The sequence below is a fragment of the Cicer arietinum genome, chromosome 5 (genome assembly GCF_000331145.2).
Source record: "Cicer arietinum cultivar CDC Frontier isolate Library 1 chromosome 5, Cicar.CDCFrontier_v2.0, whole genome shotgun sequence".
Lineage (NCBI taxonomy): Eukaryota > Viridiplantae > Streptophyta > Magnoliopsida > Fabales > Fabaceae > Cicer > Cicer arietinum.
In genome coordinates this window covers 65,005,757-65,024,412 of record NC_021164.2, presented here as the reverse complement: position 1 = coordinate 65,024,412, position 18,656 = coordinate 65,005,757, and the positions used below count along the sequence as shown (strand labels likewise).

General features: G+C 26.1%; 2 protein-coding genes across 2 annotated transcripts; one reads left to right on the top strand and one right to left on the bottom strand.

Moving 5' to 3' along the window:
• Positions 1–5,739: 5,739 nt before the first annotated feature.
• Positions 5,740–9,402, bottom strand: LOC101501705 (probable polygalacturonase At3g15720). The gene is made up of 7 exons (XM_004502306.1): positions 9,265–9,402; positions 9,032–9,166; positions 7,811–7,996; positions 7,503–7,710; positions 7,047–7,128; positions 6,158–6,266; positions 5,740–6,069 (listed from the first exon to the last, which is right to left on the bottom strand). Exons 1-7 carry the CDS (start codon positions 9,400–9,402, stop codon positions 5,740–5,742), a joined length of 1,188 nt encoding a protein of 395 aa, XP_004502363.1.
• Positions 9,403–14,732: 5,330 nt separating this feature from the next.
• On the top strand, positions 14,733–15,131 carry LOC101492890 (protein RALF-like 24). Its single transcript, XM_004502189.4, has one exon. It carries the CDS (start codon positions 14,733–14,735, stop codon positions 15,129–15,131), a length of 399 nt encoding a protein of 132 aa, XP_004502246.1.
• Positions 15,132–18,656: the final 3,525 nt, after the last annotated feature.

Sequence of the window (18,656 nt, the reverse complement as noted above, 5' to 3'; positions counted from 1 at the left end):
CTATAAATTGCAGCAAGTTGATCTTCATCAAAAATACAACACATTGCATTAAAAAAGATCATAGATCTTAAAGCTTTCAAGAAGCAACATCCATTATATCTTCATACTTTCTACAAATCCTACATTAGATCTTTGTTAATCTTTTGAGAAAGTATTTAGAATCAATCACTCTCTTATCACACTGTAATTTCCACGTGAGGTACACTTGGAAATATTTGAAATCTGATTGTAAGCTTGGTGAAGCTTGAGAATACACAAGTTGTAATCATCATCGGTCAGAGGTTGATCTGTTTGAACATTAGTGAAATCTCACAAGGGTGTGAGGACTGGAAGTATCCATCTTTGGGTGAACCAGTATAAAAACAGTGTGTGTTAATCTTATATTGCTTCTTCACTCTTTAACTCGTTTTAAAGTTGAAGGTTTTGAAAACCCATCCTCGGGCTTGCCATCCTCAGCAAGAGGATAGTTTTTGAAACACTTGAAAACTATTTTTAAAACAGCAAAATCCTTATTCAACCCCCCTTCTAGTGATATTTAACTACATCAAGTGAAAATATATTTTGTTGACAGAAAAAAAAAAATATAATATTTATTATACTGAATGTATATGATTAGAAAATAAAATAACCAATTTGGTCATAAATTTAAATGATAAAATGTACGTTTTTGGTTTATATTAAAATTAAATATATGATTTTATTTTTCTATATTTGAAAAATGTCAATAATGTGAAATCAACAACAAAGAAAATTATTGACACGATGGCATATGTAAGATTAAATTTATAAACTCTCATGTAATGTTTACATATATTTTTAAATGGTTTTTTTTTAAAACATGTTTAGAGTATTATAAAAAAATTCTCCACAAAATTTTAATTTTTTTTACATATGATGGATATGAATTTTTAAAAAACTATAAATTCAAGATAAAAATAATAAAAATATTTTTTTTACATTATAATATATAAAATATTTACAAAAATAATAAAACATTATAATTACTCAATAATTAAATCATAAAGAAAAAATATCAGCCTAACACAAATAATATAGCATTATCAAGAACCTATCTCTATTCAAAGAGAAAAACATAAATTTTCTATAATCAATACCAATGTCATCTTCTTATACTTTAAACTTCCATTGTCGGCATTTTATTTGAAAATGGGGAGTAATTCCAAACATTAATAACTTTCATGATTATAGTTGGTGCTTGTATATACCACAATCGATGAATTGCCATTAAGTTCTCCAACATTTCTATTAAATAATAACTTTCAAGATTTTGTTTGAAGAAAAATAAAAAATTAAAACTGCAATAGAAAAAAGGGCTATAAAATGATAAATATCAACAATAAAATAACAATATATAACAAAATGAAACATGAAAATGTTGTTTGGGAAACAAGACTTGTTTGGTTGTTGTTGTAGTACAAAGTTATTTTGATCAACCATTTAAATATTGCAGAATGAATTTGAAAAATTAGTGTTTAATGCAAAGTCATATTTTTAGTCATCATAAATCACTTAAATGCATATGTTTAATGTAGGAAGTATTTCCATTTAAAGAAACCAGATTGAAGACTATGTAATAGGTGTGTTGAATATTTTTAGCCAACACTTTCGTATATCAGGGGAACATAACGAAGGATTTTTTATATTAATATTCTACTTTTAAAATTTTTACATCAAATTACTCTATATTAAAAATAAAATATTAAATTATCCTATTTTTTAAACGTCAAGAAGTCGTTTATTGAGCTTGCGACCTTTTTTTTTTAATCAGATAACAATCTCGGCATGTACTTTAATCATTTCACTTAGGCAACTACTTTTTTGTATTTCTAAATGTGTACTATTTCAAATTTGAAACATCTATAAATGATATCTATATATGAATTCAAATAAACACATTTAATAGTTTAAATAAATGATATTTTATTAAAAATTAATACTAAATGATAAAATCATGCTATTGTAGAAAAATTTAGAGAAATTAATTGCTCGTAGAGTGACATATGGACACAAATGTTGAGTTTAGTATAAATGATAAAGTTTTACATACTATTCCAAAATAATGTAATTTATAGCGTTTACTTTAGTCTTTCATAATGCTTAGTCTTTCATAATGCTTATTTTGGTTTTTCATAGCGTTTTTATAGCACTTAAGTGTTATTATAGATGAATGTGTTTTATAACGCTTATTTTAACATAAGCGCTATAAAAAAAAGACTTATAAGCATTATTAGTGCCATAAAATGTGTCCACTTATGATAGCGTTAAATAAATATTATTACTTTTTTGTTTAACCAAATCAGCTTATGTAGCCTTTTATAGTCCTCCTATTATAATAGTATATGATATAATACAAGAAATTTAATCAAATTACATGGTGGAAACATCACAAACTAAAACCGTTGTTTTTTAAAGGTCAAATGCATTAATATTAACCTATTCAAAACGAAAAAAATAAAAATAAAAAGACAAAGACAAAGACAAAGTTGTGGAAGTATACAAATCTTTTCTCGACATCCAATCTTCTATTAATTTTAAAACAAATCAATTGATATATACCAATAGAATGACCCACAACCTAAGCACAATGTAAATCTCTCTTAAGGTCTTGTACCCAACTAAACATATATATGCACACTAAAATTACATTAATATTTTATCAATTTTTTTTTCTTCATCAACTTCGATCATGGTTCTCTTTACTTAATTTTTTTCATGTTTTTTTGCATAAAAGACAAAAAAAAAACTTAATAAATCATAAATAACTCAACAAAATTTAAATCAAAATATAAGAACTCAAACATTTAAGAAAAAGATAAAAATATCATCCAAAACGTTATAGACCATATAATTAAACCAATCCTCCTTCACTTTAGTTAACTTGTTTTTAGAGTTGGTAACACATTTGTAGTCATGAAAGTACTTCAAATAAAAATAAAAATAAAAAAACTTAAAATTGAGTTAGAATTTAAGTATATTGCATGTCTATGATTAGAAATAATTATTAAATTAATTTTATGTACATTAACTACAATCGTGTTTTATTTTCAATGATGATATTTTTCGTAAATCGCATGACATAATTATTTGAAGACTAAACATGCACATCAATAACATTTACACTACCTAATTATTTTAAGATAACATTAAAAATACATTTATATTATTCCATATCATGTTATTATATTTCGACTTGGTAATCGTAGCTCTTCTACAAGCGCGATAAATTTGTAAAGCTCTATCAAAATGAAATTAACTTCTAATGAGTATGAATTATAAATTATTGTATAAATAAACACTAATAAAATTTAAATAAAAACATAAATACTTAGGTGTTGAACATACAAACCATGTTTGGGTCATTTTGAGGTTCACCATTCAACGAATTCAAGTAGTATATTATCTCAGATATGGGATTAATGATGATAATCAATATCCAATGTTTTAACATCCACTCAATGTTTAAATTTTGAAGATTTATCTACATTTTATTTTCAATACATTGTGATTGTAAACTACATTTTTTAAAAGAAACTTCACCATATATTGTAAGGTGCAAGTACCATCTTATCATTCTCCTTAATTTTTATGAATATGAGATATTTCTTGTTCTATATCTTCTTCATAGCTTGCAGACGTTAAATATGGAGATGAAAAGTATAGCTTAATGATCATTCAACTCACTCGCACTAACATATTTTCTATAGCAACAACCTAAGTAGGGGCAAATGATTTTACTAGGGTCTTCTGCATGAGCAACAGCAAACTTAACAAACTATTTCACTACATCTTCATATTCTTTTCACAGTCAATTAGCAAACATTGATATTTGATCCATAGTTTTGTGATCTTATTATAGTTATATATTAAAAATAGTTCCTTGTAATATTATTATAATCAAAAGAATCCTAGCCGTGAAACATTCAAATAAAAAATATATTTGCATCCGATTCAAGTTGTGAAACTTCAACAACGACAAAATCAAAAGAATCATAGCCGTGAAATTTAAATAAAAAATCATAAAATTATATAAACTTAAAAAATAAAAATAAAAAGGCAAATCAAAATAATCTAGCCACAAAAAACAAATATAAATTTTTCATACAAAAATTATATATAGATTTTTCTTATATTTTTCTATTATAAAGTGTTCTTCATCCTAAAAATATTAGGACAACATATTATCTAACATAATTCTCTGTCAAAGTACCTTACAGATCTACAATCAGTCTCATTCGTCAATAACATATGACTGTTGTTTTTACCCTATACCATACATGAATGTGAAAGAAACTTGAGATTGTCTAGCAACATAAATAAACATAGGAGTAAACATATGAAAAGAAAAAAAAGAAACAAAACTTGGCATTTTCATAGTAGTGAGTTATATACCCTAAAACACGAACGATTGATTACAGTGGAGACGAATAGGTTGATGACAGTGGATGACGATTGATGACTTTGAATGTGAGAACGATGGAGTCAATCAATTTTGAATATGGTGGATGCGATTGAGTTTGAAAAGGTGGAGGCAATCAAGTTTGAAACGGTGGAGACAATCGAGTTTGGATTGAAACAAAAATTGAGTATGAGTTCGAGTTCATTGAATTTTTGATTGAGACTGTTGGTATCTTCATTTTGAGGGAAAAAAACAAGGGTTTAATTGATATAGTAGGGCTTCAGTTAGCACAAAGAGAGAAAGAAAAATTGAAGCACATTAATTTTAATAGTGTTTACATAAAAGAACAATATGAAAAATATAAGTTGTCACATTTAAATGCGTTTGTAATATAAGCGCTATAAATATTGAAAAATACCTTTAACTGCTAACACATGTTATAATATATTAAAAAATATGTGTCACCTTTAATAGCGTTTATATTATAAGCATTATGTTATTTTGTCCGTGTAATATTTAATAACGCTTATAATTAAAACGATGTGTTATGTGCGCTATGAGAAGTTAATTTTGGCGTAGTGACATCAGCTACAAACGTGATAAATGTTGCATATATAAGAGTGGTGACCCATATATCTATAGTATTAAGATTTTGGTTGAGATGTGATGACAAAGTCTCATATGAATCTTTGAGCATTTAGTTTGTCGTTGCTTATCGCGCTTTCCCAGATATCCCAACAAGTGGTATCAGAGTCATGGTTCAATTTGGTGGTGGAACGGGAGTAGATCATAGTATTGAATCCTTGTATTGAAAGTCTTTATGCCAGTGTAGTCAAGAGGCAAGATGCATTGGTAATAACGACAATGCAAGTAGGATGTGGGAGACTTACGTTTAATGGGAGATTGTTGGGTTCAAGTATGAGTTATAAAGTCTTAGATCAACTACGAATATAGTAAATGTTCGATATATAAAACCGATGACCCATATACCTATAGTCTTAAGATTTTTGGGGGAAATGTGGTGTTAAATTATCTTGTATATCCTAGAACATTTCGTTTGTTGTTGCTTCAAACGCTCTCATAAAATCTCCGATAAGAATTAGATTTGAATTCAGTTGTAAATAATCTTAGTATAGAGACAAACACGACTTCAAAAAGAAAATCTATCAAAATACTAAAAAAAAAATTAAAAGAAACTAAATTATGTGTAAAGAAAATATTATTATATAATATAAATAAAAACTAGAACAAAAGAAACACAGTCTAACGTTATAAAAAGGGGTCACTTTTTTGTTAGAAAAAGAAGCACAAAATTTGAAATTTCAATTAAGACACGAGACTGTTGGGTTACAGGAATTGCAAGTCCCTTGTACGTTGATACATGATGCAGATGATTCACCATTAACACTGTTTATGTTGATATCTTCAAGTACAATATTAGTGCAACCAACACTTGCACAATTCAGCGTAATTGATTCTTTATCATTTGTTGTTCCCCGAATGTTGCGTAAAGTAACATCACTAACTTTTAAGGATTCACGTTTTAAATCATCAATTGAACCCTCGTATGCCTGATCAATAATCACAGGGTTGTACCCTCCAACAATATTGATATCTTCATATGTTATCTTTTTTGCATACCCCGTTCCTCCCTAAATCATAATATGCAAATAAGACTATATTTATTGCATTTTATTTTTTTATCATTAAATCTTTCAATTAACTAGAATCGATTCTTACCGGACATGTTTTGATTCTAACTCCATTTGTTGTTCCTTGGAAAGTGCATCGTTTTACATATATTTCTTCTACCGAACCAAATTCTCCATGTTTTCCAAGGCTTCCGATACTGAATCATATATATTCACCAACACATCACGAGGTTAGAGTTTCACATATGTTCATAAAACAATAACTTAATGTGCAATTGCAAATGTTAGATTGTATAAATGTGGCTCATTAATTAATGTGATGTAATTAATATGTTGATTTTAAATTAGAGATTGTGATGGTTATTTGATATAATGGTAATTAAAATCAAGAAGAGTTTTATTTTAATTTCAAAATAAAACACTTTTAATTACTATTAGATCATACGACCATCATCTATATTAAATTATTTTTTATTTAAAGTCCATTCTTTAATTTTACGATCATATTAATGGGCTCGTCTGTTACGATTATTTTAAAACTACTTTTTATAGTATTATTTATTTTTGTTACAATTTTTTAAAAATAAAAATAAAATTTTAAATAAAAAATTAATTTAAATAGTTTATCTGAAAATATCATTTTATCTATTTGTTAAAAAAAATTGGATAATAAAATTTTTAAAATTAAATAAATAAAAAGTTATTTTGATAAACTCTTCATAAAAATCATTTTTTAGAAATACCTTATTTTTATCTAAGAATATTTAATAATGAATATCGAAGTTATGGAATATTAATTTTTTTTTTTTAATCAGTAACAAATGAATTCAAAATAACTTTTATTATTTTTAAGGAAATTTTTTATAAATATTATTTTTTTAAATATAAAGTTAAAACAATTTTTTTAAAAATCTAAAATAAGGCTCATATTATTAAAATAATCTAAGGAAATTCATAAAAGTATTTGAACAACTAACCTGATGCCATGACCAGGTCCACAAGAAATATCGCTTATGTTGATGAATTTAGAACCACTGTTGATGGCTATGCAATCATCGCCTATGATAAATATAAGAAATTAACACATGCAAATGAATCATTACATTAAGTGTTTGTTTGGTAAATATATTTTTTTCACAAACTTATAGCATTTCTTCTTAAGTTTATAGTATTTTTAGATAAGCTACTTGAAGTATATTTGAGTTTATAACGTTTTATTTTTTCTTTCATTTTTATATTATTTTATACTTTTCAGCTAATTCAACCATTACTTTTACCAAACACTTCAAATTAAATCAGTTAGTTATCCATTACTAATTAGTTTATTCGCTATAAGTTTATCTGCTATTTTTGTCAAAGAAAGTCTAATTCATCTTTTAATTTTACGATCAACATAATTACATTTATATAAAGAGAGTGATGTAGAATTGTACCAGTTGCAATCTTTAAACGATCAATGAAGACGTTGGATGATGATGCAATATCAATCCCATCAGTGTTGGGACTACTTTCTGGTGCAGTTATATAAAGATCGGATACAGCAACACCGTTGCATGAATCTATGCTTATATGATTTTTTGGACTATTTACGTGAGTCAACCCGGCAAGTTGTAAATTATCACAACCAGAAAATTGAAGAGCCTGAACATACGTACATGTCAGCAAATTAAATTGTAAATTATACACTTTAAAAAAAAAAATGTGATTTGGATGTCTACAACAGTTCAAGTGTGCAACTTACCCTTGGCCTGTCTTGGTCATTTTTGCCATACTTTATCCACCAGGGAGCACCTTGGCCATCAATTGTTCCTCCTCCATAAACAACAAGACCATTTATGTGTCTGAATTGGATCCATGCTTCAGTGTTACGACTAGTTGTCCAATCCCAATTCTCAACACTTCCTGGGGCTAAGAGAGTTCCTTCAAGCTGTATCAAGCCAAATATTATTATGATACTTTTTTTAAGAGACTACGAAAGCTAGGATTCTAACATTAAGAAAGACAAACTAGCTAATAAAATAAAATAAACATCATTTCTTCATTGATTTTATAATTTCAAATGTCTCAGTATGAGATTAATTATATATATAGTAATAAGTGGGTACTAAAATAAAAAACCTATAGGCTAAAAAGTTTAACTAAATAACAATTAAAATAAAAGTTCAACTAATATAAAATTTTCAATTAACTTAAATATTTCAATTTGCTTAAGTCTAATTACATGCTCTATTATATTAATATGAATTTAATTTATATAAATTGTTTGTAGTGTCAGTCAATCTCGATCATTGAATCATTAAAAAATTAATACATTATAATAAATGTATAGTAATTAAACTCTACTAATATTTATTAATGTACACTCACGCATAATAACTTTACTTACAAAAAGGAATAATGAATAAATTAAGTACATATAAATGAGAATAAATTAAGTACACGTAAATGAGAATTAATTATGAATAAATTAAGTACACATAAATGATAATTAATTGAATAATATTAGCACGCATACATGAGATAAAAAAGTTCAATGATCGACAAAAATACAAAATACATTTGGTAAAACAAACAAATATAAAGGACTAGTTTGTAATAGATTTAAAATAAAATGATATTCCATAATTTAGAGATTTAAAAAAAAATGAAACGTTGTTTTGTGTTTATTTATAGTAATAAAAATCTACTTTTTAAAAAAAAATTCTTTGAAAAATTACTAAAAATAGCTTCTTATTTTAAGTAATTTTTAGATTATTTTTTAAATTTTTTATTTTTTTAAAAAATAAACTATAACATACAGATGCAAAATAGTTTTGTTTTTACAAAATTACAAAATATAGTTAGGCATAAAGCTTTTTTTTTTGGAACGAAAAAAGCATAAAGGTTTATGTAAGTAAATATATAGAAAGTGAGAAATATTTCCCTGTAGTGATTTTGCATAATGAATTAAATTATAACTTACCACAACGTTAACGGTTGCAGATTTGCAAGGACCTGAAAACGACACAGGTTGCAACATGAATGTGCTGCCATCGGGTATGAATAGTGTTGGTGTATCCTCTGCAGCACAAACATCTTGCCATGCTTTCAGAAAAGCCTTTTTTTACCAAATTTAAAATTGTATTAGAATTCACAATTTTTTTATCTCATTAAAAATATATATTATATATAAAATTATAACCAAAATATATATACATTTGAATCATCGGCAACACCATCACCCTTGGCACCATACTGAAAAACATTGAAGCAAAGATCATTAGCTGCATTAATTTTTACCAAGCTAGGTGAAGCAATGAAAAACAATAGAAGAATAGCAAAAAGAACTTTCATATTTGAATTAAGAAAATTAACAAAATGATATAATCTAACTACTAGACTAGCCTAGGATGTGGTGAAAAATTGGGGAAATGACAATTACTTATATATTGTATAGGAGCACCACGGATGGACAAAAATAGTAATTAGCAACATTAATTATTTCTATGTATATGATTCTATAAAGAAACAAAGAACACGACATTATTGTCGCCTGACAGAATTTATAATTAGAAGTAATAAATGATATTTCAATCATCTTTGTGTCATATGTTTATATTTCATCTCTCTTTTAATTAATATAATAGTCTTTTAGAACTTTATTTATTTTTAATTTAAGTTCATATAAACACGTGAAATCGAATAGTGTTCTATGTAACAGTATATTAAAAAAAATTCAAATTTTATATTGAAAATAGATAAGATTCTAAAATACTTTATAAAAAAATATTCATCTTTTTTATTATAAATTAGTTTTTTTATAATGAATTAGATCCTCGTATGAAAATCTGAGACATATCTCTTATATTAAAAGTATTTATGTTTGGCCTTATAGAATCGTATACATAAGCTTTTGCATAGTAATTACACGATCATCTTCAGAGTATAGTTCAATCCTAAGTTTTTTTCTTTTCAAATTATTTTTTTCTTTATTTTATATAAATAAATGATTTTCACACAAATTTTATTTTTCTTTCATATTTTTGTTATGATTTAGTGGTTTGAATGTGATGTTTTTTTATTTTTACGTGTTGGTGCGATGCTTTCCATTTTAGTGCGATATTTATTTTATTTTATATTGACATAATAGTTTTCATTGATTACATTTTTTAATCAATGACTTTGATATCTTACAAAATCTAAAAGAATAATTATTTCATACACTTGAATTTTATTATATTTACACATGTTGTCGTGTTGTTATGCTATTAATTAACTTGGATGTTGAATTTGTTCGTAAAATCATATTTTTAATAAATTTATATTATATTATATCGATGTATTTTATAATTTAAATTAATAAATATTTTTTAAAAAATTAACAAAAGAAAAAAACTTTTCCATGGTTTTTGCCGAGCATTTTGACTGTGTCCCTCTTCAAATGTCGGTAGTTAAATTTTTCGTATTTCCTTCCCTATTTCTAAAGTCTATTAATGGGCTGGCTATTGATAAACAAAAAAGTCTATTATCTTATATCATTTACACTATGAAAAATATCAGAAAACTTTATATCTACCCCACATTCATACTACTATAATATATTTTATACAAAAATATCTGTTTTACTTTTTTTTTTGTCAAAAAAATAATTATTTTTATTCTTTTAAATTCGACTTGAATTCTGAAAAAATTTGATCTTTAAAAATTTTACGATATACAAAATGGTTTTCTGTATATCAAAAATAAAAATTAAATTTTTCAATACAGAGGTGTATTTCAGGCCGGTTTAGGGTTTAAATCCTGACTTTTATGTACCGAATTTTTTTTAAATTATCTAATACAAAGTTCAAATTATTTTTAAAAAAATATATTTTGAAAAAACTTTTTTAAAACTTTTTTCGAACTTAGTATGATATAAAAAAATTATTATTATTATTTAAAAATAAAATAAATAATTCCTAAAAAATATGGAATAAAAATATGAGTGTAAGAATACTGGACAAAACTTTCAAAATTTTATACCCGTAAAAAATGTGCTAATCCATATGCACCTGTTAGAAAAGTACAATAACAACATAAAATTTAGGTCTGAATTATATCATGCACCGCATGTCTAAACCTGTCACCCATCGATCACCGTTAAAATACAATTTTACCTTTTCTATAAAACCTTCAATTCTTTTTTACTATTCATTTTTGCACCTCCTCTTTCGAAACTTTTAAAAATTCACCAAAACTTTTGAATAATTCCAAAAAAAGTAAGTGTCGCTTGAATTTTTCATACCTTCAAAATAAAAAATTTCAAAAGTTTCAAACAATTTGAAAGTTTCAAAATAGAAAATTTTCAGATTTGTCTGAAACTTTCGAAATTGAGAAAATTGTGAAACTTTCTATATTTAAATTTTTTTTCTAGTTTTATAGAAGGGCAAAATTGTATTTTCACATGGATTGAGAGGGTGACAATTTAGGTTTGGGGTACAGAATAGAATACTCGAATTTTAATAAGGTTTTTTTAGTGTCACCCTAAAATACCCTTATTGATATTGGCAGGACTGCCCAGTACGTAACGAGACCTAAAGCGAAACGATTAGATGAAATCTTTTTAAAAGTTAATAAATAAATTATTAATATTTTATTTAATAACTATATAAAATTTCTTTAGTAGAATTAATAGCATTTTCAAATCTATTTTCTTTATATTTTTCAAAAAATAAAATAAGACATTTAAACTATTCTACAACAGCGTCAAGAACTTATGTAAAAAATTTCATCTTTTAATTGATGAAGAAAATAGTGTGTATATTATCACTCCAATAACTCATGTTTGCAATATATTCACGACTTGTCTCATAATTTCTCAATTTATAACTAATATTTTTCTCATATCTGCTCCCTTCATTAGCCATTTTATTTGTACTAAAAAGACTATTAAATAATTTATAATAAAAACAAAATATTTAATTTATATAAGATTTTATCAATTTTAATTTTAAGAATACTAGAATGTGAGAGCATTTTATTCCATAAAAGAAAATTCAAGATTTTTTATTAAGTAAAAAATCTTGTTTTCTATAACTTGTTTTAGTGGCCTTACCATTAGTTTTGTTTTCTAGAACTCTTTGCATTAGTTTGATTGAGCTTAGAGCTACCCGTACCCATATATCTTTGTAAAGTAAGCAAAATATTAATACAACAAAAATTAAAGCATTTAAAATATTAACAACTTTTGAATTATATTTAAAAAAATGTCAATAATATTTTAAAGAATATTATAATATATAAAAAAAATTACATAAAAAATTACAAAGCATAATATTAAAAAAAATATATAAAAATAACTACATAGTACGTTGCTTGGAAGCGTGTAATGCATATAAAAATCAGATTCAAGTAGTATTTTCAGTTCATTTTTAGAATGATCTTTTTAGCCTAATTCGATAAAATCAATGGTTATTTTGGGTATGATCTAAATATTCTCATTCTATTGTATATTATGTTTTGATCTTGCTTCATTTTTACTCAGTATAAATCATTACTCCCTCTATCTCATGTGATGGTCACATTTGAAAAAACACTACTTTAAAATTGTATTAGAATTGACAACTTTTTTATCTCATTATATATATATACCAAAATATATATACATTTGAATAATCGGTAACACCATCACCCTTGGCACCATAATTAACAACATTGAAGCAAAGACCATTAGCTGCATTACGTTTTACTAATCTACTACACAAAAATATTATTCACTTTAAAACAAATATTATTCACCATCAAATTTATTACTTCTCTTTATAACACTTTCAAAATAAAATAAAAATATTATTCACAAGTATTTCCACCTATTTCCTTTAAATTCTCTAGAAAATGATGAATTCATATACGTTTTTTAGTGTAAAATTTTTTTAAAACTATCAATCAATTACAATTGTTAAATCATTAAAGATATTTGACTTTTATTATAATTATCTCTAAAATCGTGTTGTTACGATATGTTGACAATGTAAAAATATTTGTACATTACATGACAATTAAACTAAAAATCAAGATATTTCTATGATTCTATTCCTCTCATACCTTCCAAAACTTTCCCCTCCCATTTTCTTTAACACTTAAACAAATCCTAACACTTTTAAATTAAATGTTGTACAAAATAAGATTTATACTTACACAAAAATAATCATTGGGTAGCAAAAATCAATTGAAGAAAGCTTTGATCGTAGTAAACTTCAATAGTTTAATTTAGTAGTAAAAATACATGTATTAGATTTAATAAGTTGCGAGTTCAATACGTGGAATTATCATTGGAGGAAGACAAATATAAATATGTTTTTATGTGTTTAAAGAACTCTAAAATCCTCCTTACTTTAAATTAGGGTACTATCTTCTCACCTTTATAAAAAAGATTAATCGATGTAGGAATCGATCGATAACAAATTGAGTGATAAGAAAACTTTGAAAAGTGGACAAGGGCTTGGATTAGCCACACTTTATTGAACTTCAAAAGCGCCTAAAGGGCCAAGAGTACTTAAAAGTTTGAAAATTTTTACTTCTTACTCTAAATTTATATCTCTATTCATATAATTTAATGGAAATCTCAACATATCCCTTTTATTTTTTTTAAGAAAAAAACAAAAACTGAAGTTTGTAACAAACTTAACCATAACATTTCGGAAAAGTAATTTTCATTTCTAAAGAAAAAGTTTTATAAGAAAAAAAATTAATCATCTATAATATTTTTAAAATTTCAAATTTTAAAAATTAAAATATATTAGTGTTATTGAAAATTTAAAATTATATTTTTTGAAGTTTACATGTGATTTAAGAAACGTGAAAATGATTTTTCTTTTTTAAATATAAATTTTTTTTGAAAATTTTAAACTTTAAATTTAAAATATTTCTCATTTTAATAAATTTTTTTTAATACAAATGTATTCTGAAAAATATGAATTTTAAATCTCTCGAAATACAAATTGAATATAGTGAAGTATGACAACTTTTGTTTTCTGTTTTTTTAAAATAAGTGTAAAATGGAATAATGGATATTTGAATAGAATGTAAGGTATGAAAGGAGTATAAGTATAATTTTCTAAAGTCCATACATATAATTTATTTTTAACTTTAGTTCAAACTTATTATCAAGACCATGTTCAAAGGATTATTCATCAACAATGTTTGACTAATCCATCAACTAAAATAAATAAATTAGTGATAAAAATCGTAAATGTCAATTAAATTAGTTTTTGAATTTGAATTTTACACGTTGATAAGTACATTTATGAAATTTTAAAGTGTTTATCAAAATAGTTTATCTATAAATTTTTTTTTGTTAGATATTATAATATGATCATTAATTGAATATGTGATTTAACCACTAAGACTTTCTTCAATATCATCTCACATATAATTAATTTGTTTATGAAATTTGATCATCTCAATTACACTACTGTAAGTAATAGAAATTGAGCATGAACTAATTATTCATAAATTAATATATAAAATACTTAAATACTATAGATAAATTAGTCCAAATTAACATTGATGTAAATAATTAGGAAGGAATTTCATATTCAATTAATATGTTATTTTCAACAATTTCATGAATATTTATAACCCTCCAACAACCAAAGCATCTCTTTCACTCAAACTGAAAGCAACAAACCACCAAACACACAACAATGTCCCAACTCAGAATCACTTCCACCCTCTTTCTCTTTCTCTCTCTCACATTCTTCCTATTTCATACCCATCTCCCAATTTGCACTTCCCTGTTATCAACAGTAGACCTCAATTTGTTGAAACACAGTGAAATTGATACAGTAATCACAAAGAGGGTTTGCACAAAGAGCATTGGTGAATGTTTAACAGAGCCTGAGATGGATTCAGAGACAAATAGAAGAGTTTTAGCAATGCAGAAAAAGTACATTAGTTATGATACATTGAAGAGAGACATGGTTCCTTGTGATAGAGCTGGTGCTTCTTATTACAATTGTCATCCAAGACAAGCAAATCCTTATAGTAGAGGTTGTGAGGTTATTACTGCATGTGCAAGAGGTGTTCAACAAATCAAGACTTGACATTTTCATGGATCAAGGAAAGTTTATTTTCATTTCTCTTTTTTCCTTTTTTTTCATTATCTAATTATTTTTTGTTGTTTCTTTTATGAGTTTTATTCTGTAGCTAATAAGATTATTATTTTAATTTTTAAATGCTTTCTATTATTGACTTTATTTTTTAACATTATGTTATGTTATATCATTAGTGTATCTATGAAAATATCTTATTTTGTTTTATATGACTGTGGAAGTGCCTTTTTTCTTGGCATTAGTAATTGATGCCTATTTGTTTAGGAAAATATGTTTGATTGAAATTTGGTGTTACAGTTTCATTTTGCCTACATTGTTTTATCAGAGGAAGAGCTAAGTTTAGAAATATTAAAAGGTGTGTCCCTTTTGGAAACAAAAATGTACAATCAAATAATAATTGGACTTGGTTGTAGTGTTGAACTTTTTCTTGAATTTGTGTTGATAACCTTCTGTTATTAGGATAAATTGTGATTGTGGTTGGAGTAGCAGTTATACTGCAATTGTTGATATTAGAGAAAAATGCAGATAGTTGCAGTTGATGTAGCCGCAATTGTGGTTGTAGAGGCTTAAAAAATCCTGTATTTTGCGGCTGTTCCAAATTGCAATATAAAATCATGGTAATGATGAATATTTTCCCGAAGCTAAATGCTTTCATGATATTGTGTTTTCATGGAAAAAATCAAGCTATAAGGGGCATTCGATCTGCACGAGACAATAGAAAATCTAGGTTATATTTGATTTACTACAAGAGGCTCTTCATAATGAAGCAAACAGTATTATGCAGAAAGAGAGTTCCTAATATCAGATTTAGTTGCAAGAGAAAATCAGTTGATTTATTCATATTAGTATAGTGAAGACAATATGTGAAAATGTGAACTGCATAACCACCTTATTTAGAAGTAGTTAGAAGAATCTCTTATTGGCTGTTTCCAAACATTAAATTTCATTGCTCTTTGCCGCTATCTAATTTGAGCTTATTTGAGTTCTGTGTGGAAATGTTGTCTTTATTTCCTTTATTTTTTCCATCACAAGATGAACGCCATTCACATATGTAGAAACTCAATCACTTACTTTCCTCTGCAGTTTCAACCAATTAGGTGACTACATTTTCTGAATCAAAAGTGAAGATCACAATTAATCAATGGTGAAAGTTTTAAGATATGTGATAAGAAAGTATAGTAACATGATTTTTTGTGACTCATCAACTTATCAGCATAAAATAAGTTCAAATGATATATTGAGGATTAAGAAATGTGTTGTAGCTTGCATCTAGCATCTGTTAGGCAGAGTGGCATTTTAGAATTTAGACTAACATCTGTAGTAAGATTTGACATAATCAAATCAATTAATTAAAAGTTAGGTGTCTTCCAATATCAAAAGGATACAATCTCATTTGAAGTCAATGTTTTTGAAAAGAGGTCATTTGTGTTGAAAAGTTAATTAGTTTACCTGTCTTTTTCCCAACTTAGTGATTTTAGAACTATATTGGATAGCCTGTTGAAAACTTAGCATCTATGACTGCTTTTTGGGCTTTCTGGTAAGATAAATATCCAATCAATAAAATTATTGTTGTAGGTTAAATGTTTAGAAAAGGAAGCATCATTTTAAATGGATATACATGGAAATGAATTCTCTGCTGTAACCGTGACAAAGTTGCAAATCTTGGCCATTTGATCTAAATCAACGGCCAATATCGTTTAAAAGTAATATACTAAGTGTGTAGTTTGAGCCGTCCTATCTAAAATCAATGATCGAGATTCATTACTATGTGTAATTACGTAAAACTTCTACTGCACGGAATCCGGGTCAGTATACACACACATTGGGCAATGAATATCCCTATTTTTTTAATTGATAAATGTTACAATCTTGGTTGGAAACTTTCACCATTTAAGATATGTTCAACAGCATATGTGATTCCATTACTCTTTTTAATGTTTTTCTATTTCTGTACTACTTGAAAAAAATCTTGTGGGACAACAGTACTTCTCTTTCATTCCCTTTTTTGGCTTATTTAACTGCATCACTGGCACCCCTTCCGAAATTTGAAGAGTCAATTATTTCATTCATCTTGAAGATGATAGCAATTCCATCACTTGGCTGATACAATATATTTTTCCATATGTCATAAGGGAGGATGAAACTGCTAATGAAGATAGACAGAAAAAGTCATTAGAACAGTGCTAAAACTGAGTTTGTTACCTATTAAGCTGATAGCCTGTGACTAAATGTGATCAAAGATGTATTGTTGTTAATAAATTTGACAAATATTCACATACTTGAAGGTTAGAACTGTTTAGAATATGTTATGCATTGTTGGTTCTTTTTAAAGGTAACATCTTAATTAGTAACAAAAGTGGACCATAGTTTCCACTTGATATGTGTATTATTGGTAATCTTTAAGGCAGAGAGTCTAAATTATCACATTTACATAACAATATCTTCTCCGTGTTATGGTTGGTCAACTTTGGGATCTTCATGGACCAGGACATCACAACAAATTTGAGGGTTCTTATCCACCACATGGTCATAGCAATAACTATTGGTAGAGATATAAGAATGCATTAGCTTCCAATGGCAATTGTCATGACCAGTTATTTTTGCTATGATGAGTAAGAATATAACTCGATTTTCCTGTATTTAAAATACTTACATGCATATCAATTATTTGTGTTAGGGGCCGATGCTAAACAGGGTTGACCCAAGGAACAAGCAACTCAAGTTACGATTTTATGTCTCAAGAAAAAAATTATTTTACCAAAGCAAAAAGGCCTCGCAAGAGTTCAATATAGTTCATGGCCTCATATTTACTACATAAAAAAATAAAAAATAATTAATCATCTCTATCTTTGTATTATATTTGAATAAATGTTAAATGAAATTGATTATAACAATTTAATAAATAGTTTCACATTTTGAAAAGTTCAAAAATAAATTTTAAATAATTTTGTTTTTAGAGTTTACTTTAGGTCCGATTTAATCTGGACCCTAATGCTAATAATCACATGATATATCAAAGCATATAACATTGTTTATTAATAATGGTAGGTGCCACTTATCCAAGCCAGCAATAATTGAGGACCATATATATATATATTATATATATTTTGTTTTAAATTATCGGATGTAATCCACTTGTACAATTGCTTTTAGTTTAATATAATAATTATTATCCAAAGTGTTTTTAATAGTTTTTAGTTTAATATAATGATTATGTATACTCTCTCATGATTCAATTAGAGTTGTTAAAATGAGTTAGTTCAATAGAGGTTGAGTCTAACAATTTCAGTCCGAATTTTTTCAAAGTCTTTTAATCCGATCCGAATAAATCCATAGTTCGTATGGGTATTGGGTAGTCTGCAACTCACATAATCAATTTTAAAAATAAAAGTAGTAAAATTGACATATATAAAAAAATGTCCAAAAGATATTCAATCCACTTATATGGTTATATATATATATATATATATATATATATATATATATATATATATATATATATTATTTTTTTATTTG